General features: G+C 41.1%; 1 protein-coding gene across 1 annotated transcript in view; it reads right to left on the bottom strand.

The window, feature by feature from the left end:
• Positions 1 to 15850, bottom strand: part of gfra3 (GDNF family receptor alpha 3) — a 55190-nt gene extending 39340 nt beyond the window's left edge. Inside the window, exon 1 of the mRNA XM_083906028.1 lies at positions 15726 to 15850. Within this exon, the coding sequence (XP_083762154.1) occupies positions 15726 to 15765 (40 nt within the window). The 5' untranslated portion in view covers positions 15766 to 15850. The remainder of the gene's footprint in view (positions 1 to 15725) is intronic.
• Between the last annotated feature and the right edge of the window lie 5401 nt (positions 15851 to 21251).

The raw sequence follows: 21251 nt of genomic DNA, 5'->3' as shown, positions 1-21251 counted from the left end.
TACAGTACAGATGTAATAGCCATCTATGTCTGCAGTATAGCACCTCAAGGCATATGTACGATTAGATTCACATGTTAAAAGTGAATAAATAAATGGATTATTCATTTATTTTTAAAAAGCGGATCCGTTCATGTAACTATATAAGATTGTATTTCAAAAAAAAACCTGAACAGTGTCTTCATCAGTTAAAAACGTGTGCATCTATTACCACAAGGTGATGACATTTATCATTTTAATGCACCATGAAGCCATTAAACTAAGATAAATATCTGAGCTTAGAGGAATTTATCGACTGTTGAATAGCACTTTTGCTTGAAATGCCCATGCCTGATAAATAAATCTGCTGATTTTAGGTTCTGCAGAGAAAGAACATCTTTCAAATGTATTGAAGCTCTTGTACGTTGACTTAGATCTAGGTTGTCACAGTTCCAATAGTCAGCATGTCCATTTGGGCCTCATAAGGTTTATATTCAGGCTGACAATATTGTCCACTCCAAGCCCATGCCCACTTAGAACCCACTTTAGTACCCAGGTAGGCTAGAAAGTGTGGTACCACCGTGGACAAACCAGCTTGGGACCCATATTGTCAGCCCAAATATAACCCTTATGGGGCCCATATGGACATGCTAGTTCCTTTATGATTGGTGTCTACCCCACGTAATTAAAATCCTCATTTTGGTGCCTCGTTTGATTCAATGAGCTTCTTTTTGTTCAGAGGCCGCATCCTCTTTATAGTGACACAGGTGCTGTAGCTCACTGAGCTCCACAAGTCCTTGTCCATGAGCCCTCAGATCTCAACCACTGTTATGTGACCATGGAGGTGAAGCTAAAACAGAAAAGGACAGCGGCGATAAACATGTGTCAGTCGTCCACATTTGTCTTGCATCAGGATCCAAATGAATGGGCTGTGTCTGTTCCCACCTGGTGTGAACAGATGGGACACAAATGAGCAAGTGATGCAGTTTGTTCCAATGCTAAAATGATTACAAAACTGTTATTTAAAGGTCACATAGAGTGGTCCTGTTGCACATATATGTTAGTTATGGAGGTCTACTTACATACATTAACTTGTTTTTATGCTCAAAAACCTCCTAGTTGCTGTAAACGAGCCGATAGAAATCCTCTTTTCTGACGCTGTTCCCCAGCCGCGATATTTCAGACTCAACTCTCTCACCCAGAAGACAGAGTGTGTTGTGATTGGCCAGTACCCCGGAAGTGACATATTCAGCACACCCGCTCTCAGAAGCACAGCTCCCCCCTCTGGAACGGTGGATGCACTGCTACTCATTATCAAAACATTGTTTTAACAGTGTTTAAAAATAGCTTCTTCACGACTCCCCGCCGCAGTCCCTTTGACGACCTTTGACCCGGAGTCAGACCCAGAGTCAGAAGACACTGTCGCAAGTGAAACACCTCCACAACGGACGTTATTCTTCTTCTGCGGTTCAATGTACGCAACCGGATGTGCCCGGACTAGTGCCCGGAGCAGGAGGATCTGCTGTTCAGGAGAACCGCTGTTTACGTAACCGGACCGGGTTTTTTCAGAGATCTCGCTGAGCCTCGAGATTACAATAAAACACAGCGTTCTCAGTTAGCAGTGGCTGAACTGTTTGTTTAGAACCTTCAGGGCTTCTTAAACAAGGTAATGACGAAGATACACACTAAAAACAGCGTTAATTGGAACTAGGTCTGCTTTAATGCAAAATTATCTCACTTTATAACAAGTATTCCTTGCTAATATAGGCTACTGTACAATTTTAAGTGTCAACAACTGAGTGAAAAAACACACATAATCGACACTAATCATAATAAATTATTGCAGTTTGTTATAATAATTGAGTTATTTGCCAGATAGCTGGATCCTTGATGTCAAACTCCAGGGTGTCTCGTTTATTTTTATTTGTTTTCTTTCTATGAAATGATCGACCTCCTTTGTTAATGTTGTCTTACTTCCTGCCCCACTACACCATCCATCCCAATTAGTATCCTCTGTTAGGTACCGATGTCTACCTGTTTAGTCTGTGTTCCCCCCTCACGCGTTGTCACATTGTCACTTCCTGTGTGTCTTCCCTGGACCTAACTGTCGGCTTCCTGTGCCTGATGGTGTGTCTGCCTGTCATCTCCTCTGCTTGTAAGCCTCTGCCTTTTTCATAAAGCACCTTCAGCACAGTGAGCCTATCTTTTAAGGGTGCTTTCCCTGAGCTCCTGCCTTCATTGTTACAGTAACGGGAATTGACGCAGTGGACACTTCGTTGAAGGCGCTCTCACACAATCTAATGCTCCTGTGCTGGGAATATGAAAAGGCGAATAAAAGCAAGTTTTGCAGGGAAGTCTAAGGATTTTATAAATATCCCTGATTTCCAGTCAGCAAGGGAATAAGAGTAACCGGATATATAAAATCGGATATATAAAAAGATATAATAATAATCAAAAAATGCGTGAGATGAGTATGTGTGTGTTCTTGCGTACTCTCTTGCAATTTACCATGAATACAGTTACTATTTAAACAATTCAAAGCTTAACATCATATCCAGTCAGATGTGCGGTCAGTGCTTATTTTCAGTTCGCCTCTTCCTAAAAGCAGTCATACTTTCCACATCCGCACTTATGTAAAGGTCTGTTAGGGTCAGCAGTGTGTGTGTGTGTGTGTGTGTGTGTTGTGCATGTGGGTTCTTTCCCTTGAGTTCACGGCCTCACTATGACACCAAGGGTGTCTACCATTAACTGCAGCAATATCACTCGTTATGGGAACATTAGTCCATCCATTTCTATATCGTCTCTTCTTTTTGCCGACGGATTTCTCGGCTTACTACCACCACCTACTGACACAACAAAGCACACACGATGAGAGACAAAGAACCCGAGGAACAAATCACCACAAAAGAAGTGGACTGTGACCTTTTCACGGCATTATACGGCACCTGTGGTGTCCAACTGCAGGACATCTGATGTTAAGACTGAGAACTTTAAACCGCTAAAGCTAGTGGAACAAAGACTGACACGTCGTATGGGCCTGTGGTGTTGACGCATGATTCCAGAGTAATATGATTCAAATAGATTCAATTTGCCCTATAAAAATAAACCTGCACAGATGTACAAGAGATTTGACAATGCATGTATAAATATATATATATATATACAGCATGCTATCTTTTCAGAGCCGTTTCTTGCTATATGCGGACTATGAAGCTAACCCAGCCACCAGGGGGCCCCAAACTGCAAGTTCAGACTCATATTTTATTATGTTTTTGAGAATTAAAAGTACCTGTCTTTATTTGCATGTATTGGATGCATTCATTATGCATATATTTGCAAAGCATGTAAGTTAGGAATCTCTACCTCGAGTTTGAAAAAATAGGGGCCCCCAAATAGTATCTCGCATAGGGCCCCCAAACAGCTAGAAACGGCCCTGCATCTTTTAGTCCAGCAATTTGCAGCCTCTCTACATTTACATGTTCATATTGGGTGTGAAGACGGAAAAAATACGCATAAATTCTACGCAGCAGTGAAGTGTGAAAAATAGATCAATATACTGTTACGTGACCTGCAGCTACACTTAAAGCACTCCTTGTCACAACAATGCACATTAACATCAATAAATCATTACTACATTAATTCTGAGTCAATACTATAATATAATTATAAGAAACAGTGTATTTTCCACCAGGAGCCACAGGGTTGGATTTCATGTGAAAGCTGCTGGATTAGTTTCAAGCACAAAACACATGTGCAGCTAATCCACAGTGCAATTCTACTTTTATTGCACCACCTCACCGACTTACCTGGTTACAATACGCCGTGTACTATAAGATCTCATCGTCCCCTCTGTTCAAATACGAGGCAGAGGAAAATCTCACGGCTGGCTCTGGTGTGTTGTTTCTCTGGGTGACAAACACTGCGACGTGTTTCAGATTTTAGATCCGTTTAAGGGGCAAAGAGAAGAGGAACTGCTCGGCGCGAACGCGAAAGCGATAACGACGACTGGAGTGACTGAACTGATAATGAAAAGACAGTCATCTGTAAAAACAGCAACACCATCAGCATTTGCAAGGAAACACAAGGAAAACAACAAAAAGTGTGAAGCATGAAAACACATGTAATCACACGGGGGAACGCCCGGGACCGAGTCATAGCGGGAATAATTAGCACCTCACTGCACTGTGAGGCTGCGTGGTATCAAAACGAGCAAAATCAAATGACAGTGACAAAATTTAATCAAAGACACGTTGCAATGTAACTGTATAAAGAATAGATTCTCAAAGTGCGGCCCGGGGGCCAATGGCGGCCCGCAGAAACATTTCTGGCGCCCCCGCAATGAATAACAGTTGATTTGTTGTCGTTTTAATCCAGGAGCTACTAAGCTTGTTAAATGTTTATTGGACATTACTGGATACAGACCAATAAGTGTAAAAAAAAATACTGGGTATTTACCTGGTTTCTACATGGTGAATTTTAGTGTATTATTATAGAGTAGTAGTATATACTCTCCCCCTTTTCCCCCAAAACCCTTTAAATACCATAACTCTGGGATTCACAGGCAGAATGACCACAACAGACATCAGTCATTCTTTATCAACAATCTCTGCTGCTGCTTATATAAATGACACTGTAGTTCTATTACCATGTCATCACGGACTCAGAACTGTATTTTCTAAACTTATAACTTGACAAAGTTGTCGTATGTCTGCTCCCTCTTGTCCTCCACCTCTCCTCTGTCCCCCATTTTTGCTTTCACCCCAACCGGTCTAGGCAGATGCTACGCATCTTTTAGTCTGGTTCTGTCACAGATTTCTCTTTCTGTTAAAACGCAGTTTTTTTCTCTCCACTGATGCTAGAGTAGAGAGATGCGATACAAATAAACTTAATTTGATTTGACTTGAATTGACTTGAATTGAATTGAACATCACAAGGACTCAGAAGTCCTTACATTAGGGTAAAAATCCAGCATAGCTCTGCTTTAAAGTTTCATTCTTAATTAAAATGTGACTTCCCTGAAACAATCAACAAATTCAAGGCCTGAACGTATTAGCTTTTCTATGGAGGTATAAAATCTTTATAGTGGAGACAGAAACAGGAGAAATAAAGGTCAATCTGCCTGAAGTCGAACCTGTGAGTAGCCGCTCAGCAATTATTGCTAATTGTGGGAATCTTGAGATGCCTCACCATTCAATTTTATTCCAATTATGAAGGAAATGATTATGATTCTTAAACGATTGTGATTATATAATTGCAACGTAAAAACTTGTTTTCATGTATTCGGCGCGGCCAAACTGTCTGCGTGGGGAAACTGCAGCCTATTTCCTGCACATGCTCAGTTCACGGTGAATCTTTCACCACAGCTTCTGTGTAAACCTCTGTCAAACATGTGACAAACACAACTTCCTCTACCTGGTTCAAAGCAAAAAAAACATTCCCAAATCGATTTATTTCATCACAGGGCTTTTTATTGTCAAATATTTACAAAGCCGACGGACGCACCTCTTTATACCCTAGAGTTCTGACATTTAGCTGAGTACGGAGGCATATTGAAAATAATCGTATTCATGGAAATTTACAACGCAGCAGACACACACACACACACACCCTACAGTATGTAAACAGCAGAGGTGTGAGACGCAGTAGATCAACGACACAGCAGTGACGCACTGCACACACGTCCACTGTGTCCCAGGCTTTAATGACGTTAGCGTCATGACCCCTGGATTTAACCAGGCGCTAATCGTTAGACATTTGTTTTCTTTACCTTGGGTTTTTCTAAAAAAAAATTCTCTTTCTTGTGTAATTTTGTCAAGTTTTACTTCCTCTTCGTCTTCTCTGTTGACTGTTTGCCCTGCCCTAATGTGTTCCACCTTTGTCCTATTTGTCTCACCTGTGTCTGATTATCCCTGCCTTCCTATATTGTATTTAGTATTAGTATTTTTTGTAGTATTTTGTATTTAGGCCTCCCCTAACCCTACATTTTTGCCCTAACCCTAAATGTTGCGCATTCTCGTGTAGGGGGAGTTCAATTTTGCGCTAATCAACCCTCAAAATGTAGTGAGCTCTGGCGAGATTACCCATGATGCTTTGCGAATTCAGCGAAAGATGGCTGTCACATCTGCAGATATACAAGTTTGTTGTAATATATTTTCGCGAATAAGCACGTCACAATGTCGGAATGTGTTGGAATATGTTGGTTTGATACACATCCAAAGGACCGTTGAGCTTTGAACACTAATGTCAGAAAATAACTGACCATTTATGAACGCAGCTAGCTAACTAGCTAGCTAGCGGCTATTTGCCGAGTGCTTTGAAAGAGCCATAATGGAGTAGTACTGGTTCTGATTTACCTTTACCAGCATCACTTCCACTATATATCATAGAATCAGTCTTATTATTAAATAATAATACATTCATTGACAGAATAAGCGTCCGAAAACAAAATAAAGAAACATTTAGTGCAAAAGGGTTAATTATGATGTCAACGTTGCAGGCTGCATTTTTCAGAATTAGAATTAAAGCCTTTACTGCAGAAATGAAGCAGAGGGAGAGAAAGTAACTGCCAAGAATTCTACCTGTCACAGATGACGAGCTCAAAAGACAGAAATCTGTAAACTACTGACTGTCAGAGGAAATGATTTCTGGTGCTTCAACAGCCTGACAGCACACTCTGAGTCTGTGACAGGTTTACTCTAATGTACTATCACCATGTTTCATGCTTTCACTCAAAAATGAAAACTATTGTTTTTTTTGGATTCGTGGAATGTGACTGAAAACTTTACCCAAAAAGGATTTTTAGAGAGGTGTGATTGACAAGAATTGTTCTCACTCTCAAATGTTGGGAAATGATTGTAATGCTGCGTTTCCATCATGGTACAGTCCAGTTTGGATCAGTACGGTTACGGTTTGGAATGGTAAAGCCCTGGGTCAGGAGAACAGTACCTTTACCCTCTACTCCAAACCGTACTGTACCAAAGCGGACCGTACCATGATGGAAACGCAGCATAAGTAATGTTCAATTAGACCATTACCATATATTCTGAATACTTAACTGTGCCATGTAGCTAACAATGATGTTTAAAGGAAGGTCCAATTATGGATGGAGTTTTACAGCCGTTGAAAGGAACCCGAGTGTCATCTTAACAGAATAATAACTTCTTCATATTAGAAAAATAAGTTCTGCAGCACAAAGGAAGGTCAACCAATCTAATAATAAAAATGTAGGCGTTTCTATCGCCGGTTTGCAGAAAATCAAAGATGTGTGTGTGTGTGCTGTGCTTCGATTCATCACTGTGCCACATAATGACCTCCCCTCCCCGTCCAAAATTAACCACAATGATTTTTCTACGAGACTTAGTGAGTCACCTGCAGCTCGCACCGCATTTCACAGACACCCGGAGATTTTCAATCATTAAGCCTTTCGACATTCTCATTTTCCTCACTTCCTTGTTTATGAAAAACCCGAGGTAGCAGAGAAGCTCTGTAATTAGTGCAATTATGATCAAAGAGCAAAATAATGGATAATGTCTGAATAGCTGAAAAGGTCTCAGACAATGATGAATTCCTCCCACTTTCCTTTATATTTTGCAGAGGAACTCAGTGTTAAAGCTGCTGCCTCCACATCCATGTGTTCCTGCAACTTAACTGCAATTTTAAGGAAGGTACCGTCGCTTTTTTGGTCGCTTTAGGAAAGATTGCTTTTGATCATAAAGTTGCATCCAGAGTGATCTAAAACGTACATTTATTCAGCTTTATTATAAGTGTTCATTTAACACCGTATCAATAATCAACAGTTTGTGTTGATTGTGTTTCTGTCTGTGCTGCTTGGAAGTGGCTTGATGTCTTATTCATGTTCTGTATCATTGAAAAAGGGGGTGTGAATTATATATATATATATATATATATATATATATATATATATATAAAAAACAGTAATATCGTTGGAATGGACGATGGTGTCCACAAGACAAGCGACAGGTAGCAAACCAACGTTTAATATCAGATGTTTGTAGATTTGGTGCAGGTTGTTGTTGTTTTTTGAGCAGCTTTGGGATGTTTTTATTGAGCGCATATTTATCCCTATATGAGGAAAAACATGCTTTTTGTGCCGTAACTTGGTGTTCATGGACTATTTGACAATGAGGGATGGGTCATCCACTGAGGCAGCAGTTCCCTAGTGGGTCACGACGTTGAATATAAATGAGTTAATTCAGTTTTGTCATGTTTTAAATTACTGCAAAATACAGTGTGTACGATATATTTTAAGAAGCACTTATGAGGAATAAAATGAAGCCAGGGTGTATGAATGATGTGTTGTTTCTTATCTGACCTAGTATAGCAGCAGCTTAGTACAGCAGAACTTAAATCATTCAAATATTACATGATTACATGGAGCCCAATTGTAATGCGTGTAAACAAGTTCAGAAATAAAGTGAAGTGGATCGATTGTTAATCTGCACTGAATTATTGCATCCCCGTGTTCACAAGAAAACAATAATATTCATGAAAATGATTAGTCCTGGTCTCATGTGTTGATCAGAGTCATGAGTCAAGGTTTGGGTGGACTTCTGAGGATTCTCAGAATTCACATTTCAGTTTGGGAAATAGCTGCACTAAGGTTTTGTCATATGACCCAACACTAAAGAGGACCATAACTATAATAAATGGACATCGTTCTGTGTTGAAGAAGACCTGAAATCAGTAATTGAGGACATGTATTTTTCAGGACAATGTTTAGAAAGATGATAGAAATTGAGTGTAGAAGGTAGAAGTTTGCTGACAGACTAACCATAAGACAGAATGGCTATACAGGGGAAAACTGGATTGGTTTGGTCTGGTACAGCACGGTGTATTTTGTGTGTGTGTCTTTCATTATGAACAGTACCAAAATAACCCAACAGTTCCATTCTCTGGGTGGGTGGAGTCAGGGTGGCTCCACCCACAAAAGTCAGCCGATTGGGCGACAGAAAATCGTCACTCCCCTTGAGATCAGAGTAAATATCCCACGAAGGTCTTTTCTCATACAAAGCTTGGCGTCTTGTTGAAACAAACCGAGCTGGAAACAAAATGAGCTGCTGGATGTCCTCCTTTGTTGTCTGTTGTACTGTTCTCAGTAGAAATGCAAGCCTGATGCAAGGCTTTACCATTCCAAACCATACCGTACTGTACCAAACCAAACCAAACCGTATCATGATGGAAACACATGTGCCCTTCTATATAGGTTTTTTGTTTGTTTTTTTTAACTTTGCATGATAATATGACAATGACAATCACACCCAGAATTGTGCAAGGGTGTGATTTGTCATGGATTTTTTTGTGACATTCATCACATTTTTTGTCGCTGGGGGTGAGCGGCAGCAGTGTGATGTCGCCAGAAAGTCTATGACAACTGGCATTAACAACTATGAACTCTTCTACTTTCATAATTAAAGGTGCATTATGTAATAAATCATAAAATCCTCCTAATATGTCACAGAGACTCAGGAATAATGTTCATCTAACAAACTGAACTCACCAACAACAACAGTACAGACAAAATATTTGCATTAAAAAAATATTTTGCAGACTGCAAATCATGTTTATGTTTTGAATTCATGTTTCATGTGGCGCCACCTACCGCCGTCTACCAATCATTGCAGTCAGTAGAGTCTCAGCTGCCGAGCAACCACGGGTTGCCAGTTATGTCAGAAAACGAAACCTAAAAGACCTCGGTATTTTGAATTTGATTTTTGGCCACATTCTTACATCTTGGCACCTTTAAAATAACATAAAAATATAATTCTTAAGTGCATTGAACTCTTTAACACATTGTCAAAAATACATTTTATAATCTCTTATTTCACATTTTTGAACTATTGATAATTTTCAACCTTCTGTCACTTAGGATTTTCTTAAACCTACTTTATATTTGACAAAAACAAAGCCCTTTCTCCTACGATAAAATAAGTAGAAACAAGTATCCAGTTGTCCAGACATATTTTGGATGTAAGGTAGTGACCCGAAATGTCTGGCAGAGGTTCTCGTGCCAACGAGGAGGATGGTCTGTCAGAGAGACTAACTGGAGAATGTGGCTCCAGGCACAGATCTGAAGCCAGTTTCCGACACATCTGTCATCGTGATAGCAGATGGGCCTGAGGTCAGGCCACAGCTGACCTGGGATCAGCCCAGGCTGTGACCACACTGAGCTGTGCTACCTTCAGGGACTCGTGTCTGACAACGAGTTGGTGTATCCAAGAGTAACACACACACACACACATGGCAAAGGAAGTAGAGGCACCATCTGCCACTTCTGCGTTTGAGTTCCAAATCCCAGTTATCAACAAAACACACAGAAGACCTCCAAACTTCCCCTTGGATACGTCATTCCTTTTAAAAAGAAATGTATCTCACACACACACACACACACACACACACACACACACACACACACACACACACACACACATGCCAGTCAGCTTAAAGCAGGTAGATGGGGGTCACATAGGTTGTACATTTTTTGCTGAATGTGACAGAAGTAGAAGATGGATTTTTCTCTTCACTTCTTTCACCAAGTTCATTCACCTTATACTCTCAAATTCACTCCAAGTCTCCCTCTGCTCCTCTGACCCGGGATGATCGCCTCTCCTTTTCCCATTTTTTACAATTATCATCAAAGCAGGTTTATGAAGCTCATTTCTCCGGCCTCATTTCTCTTCATAGACGTCAGTGTCCGTCACTGGAGGTCAATACAGATTATAATACATTCTCTCTCCCTCTCTCTCTCTGCCCACCCGATGGACTCCTTTTTATTCACAGCACACACACCGTTGCAGTGCTGTGAAATCATCAGTAATAGGTGTGTTACAGTGGGAAGATGGACCACAGCTTGAAACACCTGACACCTGTGTGTGTGGAGGATGGTATGGCTTCCTTAGTACATACAGTATGTTGTGGGGACCAAAATCTTATTACACAGCTGCGTTGAGGGACATTTAAGCAGCTGTGAGGTGACTAAACTGTAATATTTGTGGTTTTCAGTTGAGATGTGATAGACATTGTGCCATTGATGGGAGACGTAAACATACATTAGAGGGCACAACTGAAAGATCCAAGTCAATATTTTTAGCATTTAGCCTCTAGCCGGCTACACCGATTAAACCCAATATCTCGGGTTAAGAGATATTCAACTAAATGATAATACACCTCTATACAAGGGACATTTATTTATTTATTAAATGTGTCCACTGCGTAACATATTCTGTTTCTATAAGAAGAAATACAGCCCAAAACATGACTCATCTTTTTTTCTTTTTTTTTTTACACTTTTATAGCAAGATATAGGTTTTGGATGGTATCATTATTCCATTTTCATTTTGACCAGTTAATGTTTCGTACGTTATCGGCTCATGCCTACTCGAACCACACAAATATGTAGGGATGCACCGAAATGTGGGGGGCACCCCATGGGGACACTCACTTGCCACCCCGGGAACCACTGGCTCCATCCAATTCCTCAGACAGCGTTTCTGGTGGCCCACCATGTCTCAGGACAGCACTTTCTTTGTGTCTGCCTGCCCCATATGTGCCCGGGGTAATTCCTCTCACCTCTCGTCTCATCTGTATTACGGGTCCTACTAACTCTACCTCAATCTTAACACCAGTAACATCGTAACACAAGCCTTTTTTTCTGTAACTCCCCTGCGCCGTGCGCTTCTCAGTCTCCAATCGGGCTCTCCATATCAAACGCACACTGGATCATTTCTCTACGCGCAGCTTTATCCCCACATCCAAGTATTGATCTTTATGAAGAAGATCGAGCACAGTCGCTATGAAATGCAGGGGATCTGAGCAGCTCTTAGTAAAACGTGTTGACAGACTCTTAAGAGCGCACTTTTCATTGTTTTCAATCATTGGTCTCAATCTTTGTGTAGAAGACACTTTAGCGCTGTAATTAAGGGAATAACAGATGATGATAGGTGCTGTCCACAGTGTACTCATGTCTTGTTGGAACCATTTTATTGGTGTTCCAAACTAATCTTGGACAGACTCTAAGCGGGTATAGACAGACATGTGTTGTCTGCAGTTTTTGGTTTTGGTCGTGTTGTTTCGGTGTTAAAAGTCTTTAAGCCGAAAAACTGAAAACGCCAAAAAATGTTGGTGCGTCTCGATAAATATGTCTTTTAAATAAACAATTTGAAAAGTTTTGACCCAACAGTGAAAAAGCTAAGCTAATGACTTTGCTAAAATAGCTTTATTGGCCCTAAAAATGTATGCTATACATTTTAAACTAGTGAACAAAACACCAGGCTGCAGCAGTTAGAGCTGTACTTGGAAAGAGAAGATTTAGAGAGGTTTTGTGGGAGTGCTCCTTTGAATGTTCCATATTAATGTCATATTATAATGCAGTAGATTTAATAGTTTGTATGCTCTGTGGATTGAACATGTTTGAGTGCGTTCTAAGGTACTGAATATTTCAGGCTTAAATATATGCAGTGATGAAGCCATAAAAACAAGTAGTGTTGGCTTTGGACGTATAATGTAAAAGGATATTACATTTTAAAGCTGTAAAAACACAAAGAAAGTTTTCTCTACATTCTCTACAACAGCACTTCTTAATGTGAGGTGGGCCTCAGACATGGATATTATAAACTATTCAATTTACCTTTTCATTGAATCATTCTGTACATGCTTTGTTGGGGTTTGGGGGGAGCTTTCTGCTCAAACAATGAAAAAAAAATTGTAATTTTCTGTTGTAATTTAGGTCCAAAATAAGTGTGTTTATGTAAACTTCATCCCTCTCACGAGGAAGCTGGTTTTCCACAAGAAATGTGATCCAAAAGACATGGTAAATATTCCCTGTGGGCAGCGTTTCTCTTAAAAATACTGGTATCAGTACAGGTCTTCATAAACCCACAAGTGGCGCAGAAGGAGCCCTGTCACACACCCCTCCAGCCCCTATAAATACACACAAACACACCTGCCTGTGCACCGATAAGACGTCAACCACCACCGCTCCAAATGTGTTTGCACACCGGTGCCGGTTGGCTGCACTTCCTCATTGAACGACTCGAACAATTTATTCTGACGCGCCACTGAATCCGAGGGGGAATTTAGATTGAGACCAAAAAGGAAAAATCAGACGCTACCTGAAAGCCTTCAGGGAGAGAGAGAAAGAGGAAGAAGAGGAGGAGGAGGCGGCTGATGGGTGACGCAGAGACACACAGAGATATACGAGGCCGTCACTCAACATTACAGTGTCACTACAAGCTGGACAATCATTAACATGGCTAATGAACACAGAGGGGCCGTGCTGCAACACACTAACCCTCTGTAGGGGAATGTCTTCACTCTCCACCTGCAGGGTTCACACACCACAAGAGCTGCGGAGCTCCACGGGTCATTTAACTCATGCAAAAATAAGAAATGAGGATTTCTTAATAGGGAAATAATAACACTCACAAATGATTCAATGATCATTAGCATATTTACCAGATAGATATTATGTTACACATTAGTTACTGTCTATCTACTGTATATTGGTACTTTTATATCATGTTTTTATATTTAATTAGAATACTGTCGGCTGTGAATAAAGTATTTCTGATTAATGCCACAATAAATGACAATTTTCTACCAAACGGTAGCAACAATAAAAATGAAGTGAAAATCCCAACCTAATTATTGACAAAATATATGTAAGCATATATATTTAAATTGACATTAACACCAACATGAAGCAACCGGTGCAGTCAAATATAAAGGGATGTGATCTGACTGAAAACCCACCGTTATAGAAGAAATACGACGATAATCGACGTCATTTTGCCGTTCGATAATTTAAAAAAAAAAAGTAGTTCTTGACTGTGTGTGTAGGTAGGCAGGCTACCGTTATATTCATGTCCCTTTAAGACACTCGGACATGTTCAGAGTATACATATCAAACATAACACACATATTTGTTATGGCTAATATGTGTCAGTACTGATATCTGTGTGTCACGCTGTCATGCTTATATCAGGCAAATGGCCAATAATGCAAATTAGGCGATGACATAATATCGTGATAATATCAATATATCGTGATATTGATTTGAGGCCATATCGCCCCCAGCCCTATGTGGGGGGTTTCTGACCAAGACATTTAATAAAATTTATACATGTTTATCAGGTTTGAATTTCCAGTGATTTATTTCCTTAAAGTCAGTGAATGGCTTCAAAAGCCACTCGTCACACTGAGCTCAGCATTGAACTCTGATTGTCATTTAAAAAAACTAACCTATTGTGGTATTAACTGATCTTCAGGTCCAGGTAATCTTCACAACAAAAAAGGTTTGTTTCCTCCACATTTGACCTTTTTCTAATCGAGTTTTTTCCTTCTCTTCTGTTCAATTATAATCACAAATCATCGATTTGGTGACCTGACGGATCATCAACACCCACAAACACTCTGACCTTTGTCAAGTCTACTTTACGCCTGCTGATGCCTTTCGTCCATGTCATAGCACACAATGGTTGTTCCCGGACCTGACCACAGTCCCCCCCACCCCACACACACACACACACACACACACACACACACACACACACACACACACCTCTCTTTTCACTCACGAGCGTTTACGGCTCAGACACACACTCATCAACTCTCACACGAACCACACAAAGAGAAACAAGGAGGTGAACTCAACAAGGTCGTCCACAGACGACAGCGAGGCCATTGTTCACAGAGCGACGCTTTGAGTGACAGGACGAGCAGATCCTGGTGAATGTTTTTGTCATTATTTATGGAGTTTGGGTTTTGAATCTTCATCAGTCGTTTAATTTTAAAACCACACATAACAGAGTCAATTAATTTATCATAGAAACAGTCCACACTCATCAGTAGAAATTGAGAAACGAGAAAGAACAAACGACCTGTGCAGATAAAATTTAAAAAATGTACATTAATATACTGTAAAGTGAAGAAATGGAAGGTTCCCACTTTACTGTAACACCTCACTCCAGATGACTTTGTGTATCTAGCAAATTGATTTTATTTTATTTTATTTTATTTTATTAATCAAATTAATTAAATTGAGCCTGGATAATTTCCTTTGTTCACAGAGCTGCTTCATAAAGTGAATTATTGCCACTCTTTACTTTACATGGCGATGATACGTTCACACAGACTGTGTGGTTTTAAAATCAAGACGTATAAATATCATATAATGTCATTATTGTTTCCTCGCTTCAGGTTATTTCATCGACAGATGATTTTAAAATGTCACTGAAGGCAAACAAAGAGCTGAGTTCCTGTTCTTTTATGTGATTTAGTCACAAAATTAAAAAAAAATCATGGGATGGACTTCAGCTTTTTGGAAACAGTGTGTGTGTGTCTGTGTTTGAGGGGGAAATGTAATAATGATATAGAGCAGACATGTGACAGTGTGTGTGTGTGTTTGTTCAGGTTAAACTTTCAGCTCAGGGCGTAGCCTAGTGACGTTTGTGTAGATAATAATAGTATTTATTTCTCATGGTGGAACGAAGAGGAAAGAAAACCTCAATTTATTTATTAATAATAAACAAATTATTTGAATGAAATGATAGCTGTATGTTTACAAAGTTGGGAGGAATTTTTTTTTTAAAGCATCTCTTTCTCCCTGCAGGTCCATGACCTCAGAGCTGCACCACACACACTGATGGAGAGGTGTCAGAAAAAGTAAAAAAAGTGTGACTTAAAACCTGAGAAATGACGCCTGTGATGACCGTCATTAAAGATGCTGCACGTACCTGAGAGGAAAAGAAGCAGCAAAGTCCCGAAGACAATCATGTTTTTGTCCTGTTTGTGACACCGAGGAGCGGAGAGAAGGAGACGTGTGACCGCACTTGGTGCGTCCTCGGCCGGTCCAGCCGCTGTTGCGCACCCCGCAGACAGACGCTTGCCTGGCCGCTACATTCACTGACCTCCCCCCCCCCCCTGCTGCGTCCCTTCGTCCCCTGCGTCCACTTCTCTGTCTGCGACGGTAAAGTCCCGCAAGTTTCGAAATCCCCAGATGGAAAAAGAAGGAAAGAATCTTGGACAAACGCGCAGCGCCTGCGAGTGTGGATCAGTGAGTGAGTGTGACCGAGACTTCACGGCGCGCTCCTGGAGGAATCACTGGATGTTAGAAATGATGATGCCGCTGCTGCTGCTGCTGCTGCTGCACGGTCACCACGACGCAGCTCCGCTGGTGGAGAAATCCCGCACATTCTGCGCTCAGACTGCTGTCAGGCAGGGGAAGCAGCAGGGGTTATTAACTAGTGGTGTCCCTCCTCCTCCTCATCACCCCCCTCCTCACAGCATCACCACCAGCGGCAGCAGAATTGCCACCACATTGGGGACATTTTATCAAGGAAAAGGGGGGAAAAAGTCATTTCTGGAACTCATTATAACTGAAATAATCACCACGATGCACTTTATTTTTAATTCTTACAAAAAGTCCAGTCATGGAAAAACAATTTGATCTTGTTCTGAGCGTTATTTTATACATGTGTTTAGATTGATTGTATGTCTTTATATATATATATATATATGTATATATATATATACATATATATATATAACAGGGAACATGGAAAAAAACATGTAACCTTTCTTCATGGTAACAAAAGTTTCAAACAGTTATCCTAAATTCCCAAAACATCTCCAAATACATCTCCTTAAACCCTGAAACATCAACAGTTCCTTAAAGGCGCCATATGTAAGAATGTGGCCAAAAACAGTTACTACATTCAAATTCAAAATACCTTTTAGGTCTTTTAGGTTTGGTTTTCTGACCTAACTGGCAACCCGTTTTTGCTCGGCAGCTGAGACTCTACTGACTGCAATGATTGGTAGACGGCGGTAGGTGGCGCCACATGACGCTAAAACATGATTTCAAAACATAAACATGATTTGCAGTCTGCAAAAGATTTTTTTTAATGCAAATATTTAGTCTGTACTGTTGTTGTTGGTGAGTTCAGTTTGTTATATGAACATTATTCCTGAGTCTCTGTGACATATTAGGAGGATTTATGATTTATTACATAATGCACCTTATTTTTCCCTTTGTTTTCAAATCCTGACTTCCTTCCTTGAGATTGCTAACCCCGCCCCCTCATTGGTTTCACCTGTGTTCCCCTACCTAATGCTATTGCTTCACAGTCCTGTCGTCCAAGAACCACATCACCAAGTAAAAGTCACGTTTTTGAGTATAAATTTCGATCCTCCGTGCGAGCATTTTTGTTTGTGGAATAAATTCCTTTTGATACCCTAATTTGTAGTTGAACATTTGAGTCCTCCGTGTTGTGTTTAAAGCCTAACAGGGTTGTTTGTCTCAACAAGACGTCAAGTCTTTGTATGAGAATACCAACTGCACAAGAGTGACATTTTTCTGTTGCCCAATCAGTTGACTGTTGTGGCTCCACCCTGACCGGACCATACCATTTTAAGGCCACATTATACTTCTCCGACTGCGTAATGCGTTATCCGACTGCGTCACCACGGAGTGTGGCACATACTGGACTGGGAAGTGTTGTGCTACAATAGCCTGGATAAGTCCAGACCCTGGCAGACACACAAAAACACACACACACACACACAGGTTTGCTTCAGGTTTTCTTAGGACACTGCACTGACTTCTATTCATTTGGAGTTGCACTAATAGAAAACTGAACTGACACACAAAAAACACAGCCTGGTGAGGTAATCTGGGGTTCTTGTAAACAAACACATTTTGGTGTTTACGCTCAGTGTTTCTTTGTGAAATTGTGAGATATCACAGACATGCATGTGCATTAATGTGTGTGTACAGTCAGTTTATATAACACATGTCAAACTCAAGGCCCCGGGGTCCAGATGTGGCCCGCCACATCATTTTTATGTGGCCCGCGAGTGATTCATTGGTCTTAAAAATCTGTGTTACCCTGGATTTCCACTGGACGCGGAACGGCCGCGGCGCGGTCGCCGTTGCAAATCGCTTCCATTCTAATCAATGTGAGCATTCCCACCGGCCGCACTGCGGCGCGTCTCAGCAGCGGCCCGGAAGCGGCTCGCCGCGCCGCAGCGCTATCGATAGGAATCAGTTCCATTTTTTCCCGTTGCCGCTGCTGAACCTCGTACATTTCAACGAAGCAGATCGCACCAGACAGGAAAGCGACACAGAATCAAAGTAAAACATTTCCGCCCCCCTTTCAAAATAAAACACAATACGCAGGTAATATCGCCTGTCACAACTTCACATCAACATTACGTCGTCACCGCTGCTGCCAGGTAAACAGTCAATTAATCAGAGCGTCTCTGAGAGTCATAATGTACGACGAGAGACTGATTGTTGAAGTGGAGAAACCACCAAATGAAAAATCATTTATGACACCAGATCAACAGTTCTTCCACGTCGGAGAATGAAAGAAGCTGTTGTTGTTGTTGTTTACTTTATACACACAGTCTATCGCTGGATCTCGCGAACTCGCGTCCGTTCGAGATTATCGCGCGATCTTCCGTGAATACCGCCGTTCCGCGGCCGTTCCGCGTCCAGTGGAAATCCAGGGTTAAAATAGGCCTACGCTGCTTTAAGGCGTGCGTTGACCATAAACTGCATTTTCCCACAATGCATGGCGATTGCGTTACCCGCAAAGTGACAGCATCACCATCGCGGACCAGGCTACATCTATAATGCATCATATGTGTAACTTGAATACGTAATAAATGCAGAAAGTGTAACGACTGGGGATACAGACAGGATAGGATCCAAATGCACGACAACAAAGGTAGGAGAGTTCACAGTTCTTTAATGCAGTCCAGAAACAGGTTCGGTACACAGGGTGGCAAGGAGTCCAGAAACAGGTTCGGTACACAGTTAGGTCAAGCAGTTCAGGCAACAGTACAAATCCGATAGACAGAAGGTAATATCCAAAATCAAGGCAGGCAACGATCATACACGAGGAAGGACACAGGAAAAACGCTGGAATGAAATCTACACACAGAGGCTCGAAGACAGACTGGCACAGAAGGGAGGAACAGGCTGGGTTATATACTGACAGGGGAGGGAACTAATTACACACAGGTGGAAACAATCAGGGGCGTGTTCAGACAATCGCACATGGTGCACAGGGGGAACCAGGCAGGCATGCAGGGAGCAGGGACCAGGAAGTGAAATGCTGGAACGAGAGGGAAAGGGATTGGATTACAACACAGACACAGAAACAAAATGTGACAAGACAAAAAAACAGAACATAACTTAAGACCTGACGAACGTGACAGAAAGCTATTTAGCAATATGTAACGGAGTAGTTACCTTTATTTTACATCATATTTGGTTACATTTAGTTACATTCATCTGGCCCTTTGAGGGTAACAATTAATGCTGATGTGGCCCTCAGTGAAAATAAGTTGGACACCCCTGGCTTACAACAACAGGCTGTACCACCGGTTGTTAGATGTTCTATATGAACACCTTTTGGTTTGGTTTCTGCACAAATACAGTTGCACCGACCTGTAACCTGGCAACAAAGACAGACTCTAAGACAGTTCATGGACCTTTAATGAACAGAGGGTTAACGATACTAAAGAAAAAGAAGAAGAGGAGTAATGGAAATCAAAGAAGGGAACTGGGATTAAGTACTTAAGTACACACACACCCGAGTCAGGTACTGGCTATAAAATGAAGGCAGTGATCGTGTGATTTTAGACGTTCATCGTGGCAGAGTTGGCCAAAAAGGAGCGGAGGAAACTTTAGTTGGAGGAAGCGTGGAAGAGGAAATGACTGCCGCACACTTTGGACCCAACTTTTCCCAAAGGCGATAATTGAAAAAGACAGAAGCAAATGCGAAATGGACGCCAACCAGCAGGGACACGGCTCCACAGCTCGTGTTGGGCGGCTCCATATGGGCCATTTTATGACAGTGAGGATAAAGCAATAAATAAATGGATGAATGGATGTTTATGATGGTATAGAAAAAGATGTACTCAACGCGTCACGTATGTTGTCTATCACATTAGCCTTGATCTTTGTTTACTTCCGTATTTTCCTTTGAAAATATTCTATTCAAAAATCACATTAATATTCCTCATTATGCCGATGACTGAAAAAAACATCGTTGGTCCAGAGAGTTTCTTAACTCTATATCATCGTGCATAATTCACGTTTGGATTAAGACAACAGTTGTTTTTCTTCCTTTGGAAAAACGATCTATTATTGTTGATCCAATATTTATGTTTTTTAATGGTCTTTAACAAAGGCCATTTCCCATAAGCCCCCGCACCTTCACTGAGCTGAGCTGAGGCCGTGCAGCTCCCTCTGACGTGTCTGTAATAACAGGATAAAGAGAAGTGAATGCTATAGAAGTCCCCAAAGATGCAACTTCAGCAGCTTTAGTAGATGAGTCATCCTCATAATATCTTTCTCTTTTTTCTGCCACACAACCTTCATTTAAAGTTTGTTCCAGGGTAAATACTGAATAATAAACCACTGTCATCAATCTGCTTTAAGTTTCACCTCATTGCGATGGTAAATATTTATTTTACTTCAGATTCTTTCACTTTTTGCACACCAGGACCGAGAAAAATTGTGACATGTCAAAGCTTTCGGGCAATTTGATTCAATTTGCGGATATATCCAAAACTTTCTTTCACATTGTGTTTACACTAGCCACGCAGCAGGCGTGTGTCTCACCTTACTTTGATCTGTATAGTCTGTATAAGGTTACCATGGCAACCATGGTAATGGCCATAAAGTATGTTTGCAGTAAAAGCACACAGCAGGCTTCTGTCACATATCTATTCTTTGTCATCGTCTTGTTAGACCACGATGATATCCTGCAAAGCCGCTAATTGCTTCACGTACTTGCAACAGTGAGTGCGCCTTCAGTTGAAGCTTGTAAGGTAAACGGTAAATGGTCTGTATTTATATAGCACATCTTTAGTCTTGATGACCACTACTGATGACCATAGTAGTGGCAAAGGCAGCAAGAATTGCTGTGGGTTTTCTCCCACAGTCCAAACACATGTAATATGGGGATTAGGTAAAGTGGACACTCTAAATCAGGGGTGTCAAAGTCAAATGACCTGGGGGCCAATGAACAGCTAGTATGGTCAATAGGGGGCCGGCCTAGAGAACAAAAAGTGGGGGAAAAAAACAACTTTCGACAACTTATCGATGTTTCTAGCTCATTTACGAAGGGTGCAAATCGCCAAAATTCAAAAAGGCCGACTTCCTGTTGAGTTGAGGCCATGGTCTTCTCGGCAAGTTTCGGGGGGAAATTCGGTGGAACTCAATCTATGCTGAAGTTATAGGGAAA

Source organism: Microchirus variegatus (assembly GCF_963457635.1).
Source record: "Microchirus variegatus genome assembly, chromosome: 19".
NCBI lineage: Eukaryota > Metazoa > Chordata > Actinopteri > Pleuronectiformes > Soleidae > Microchirus > Microchirus variegatus.
This window is presented reverse-complemented; position numbering and strand designations above follow the sequence as displayed.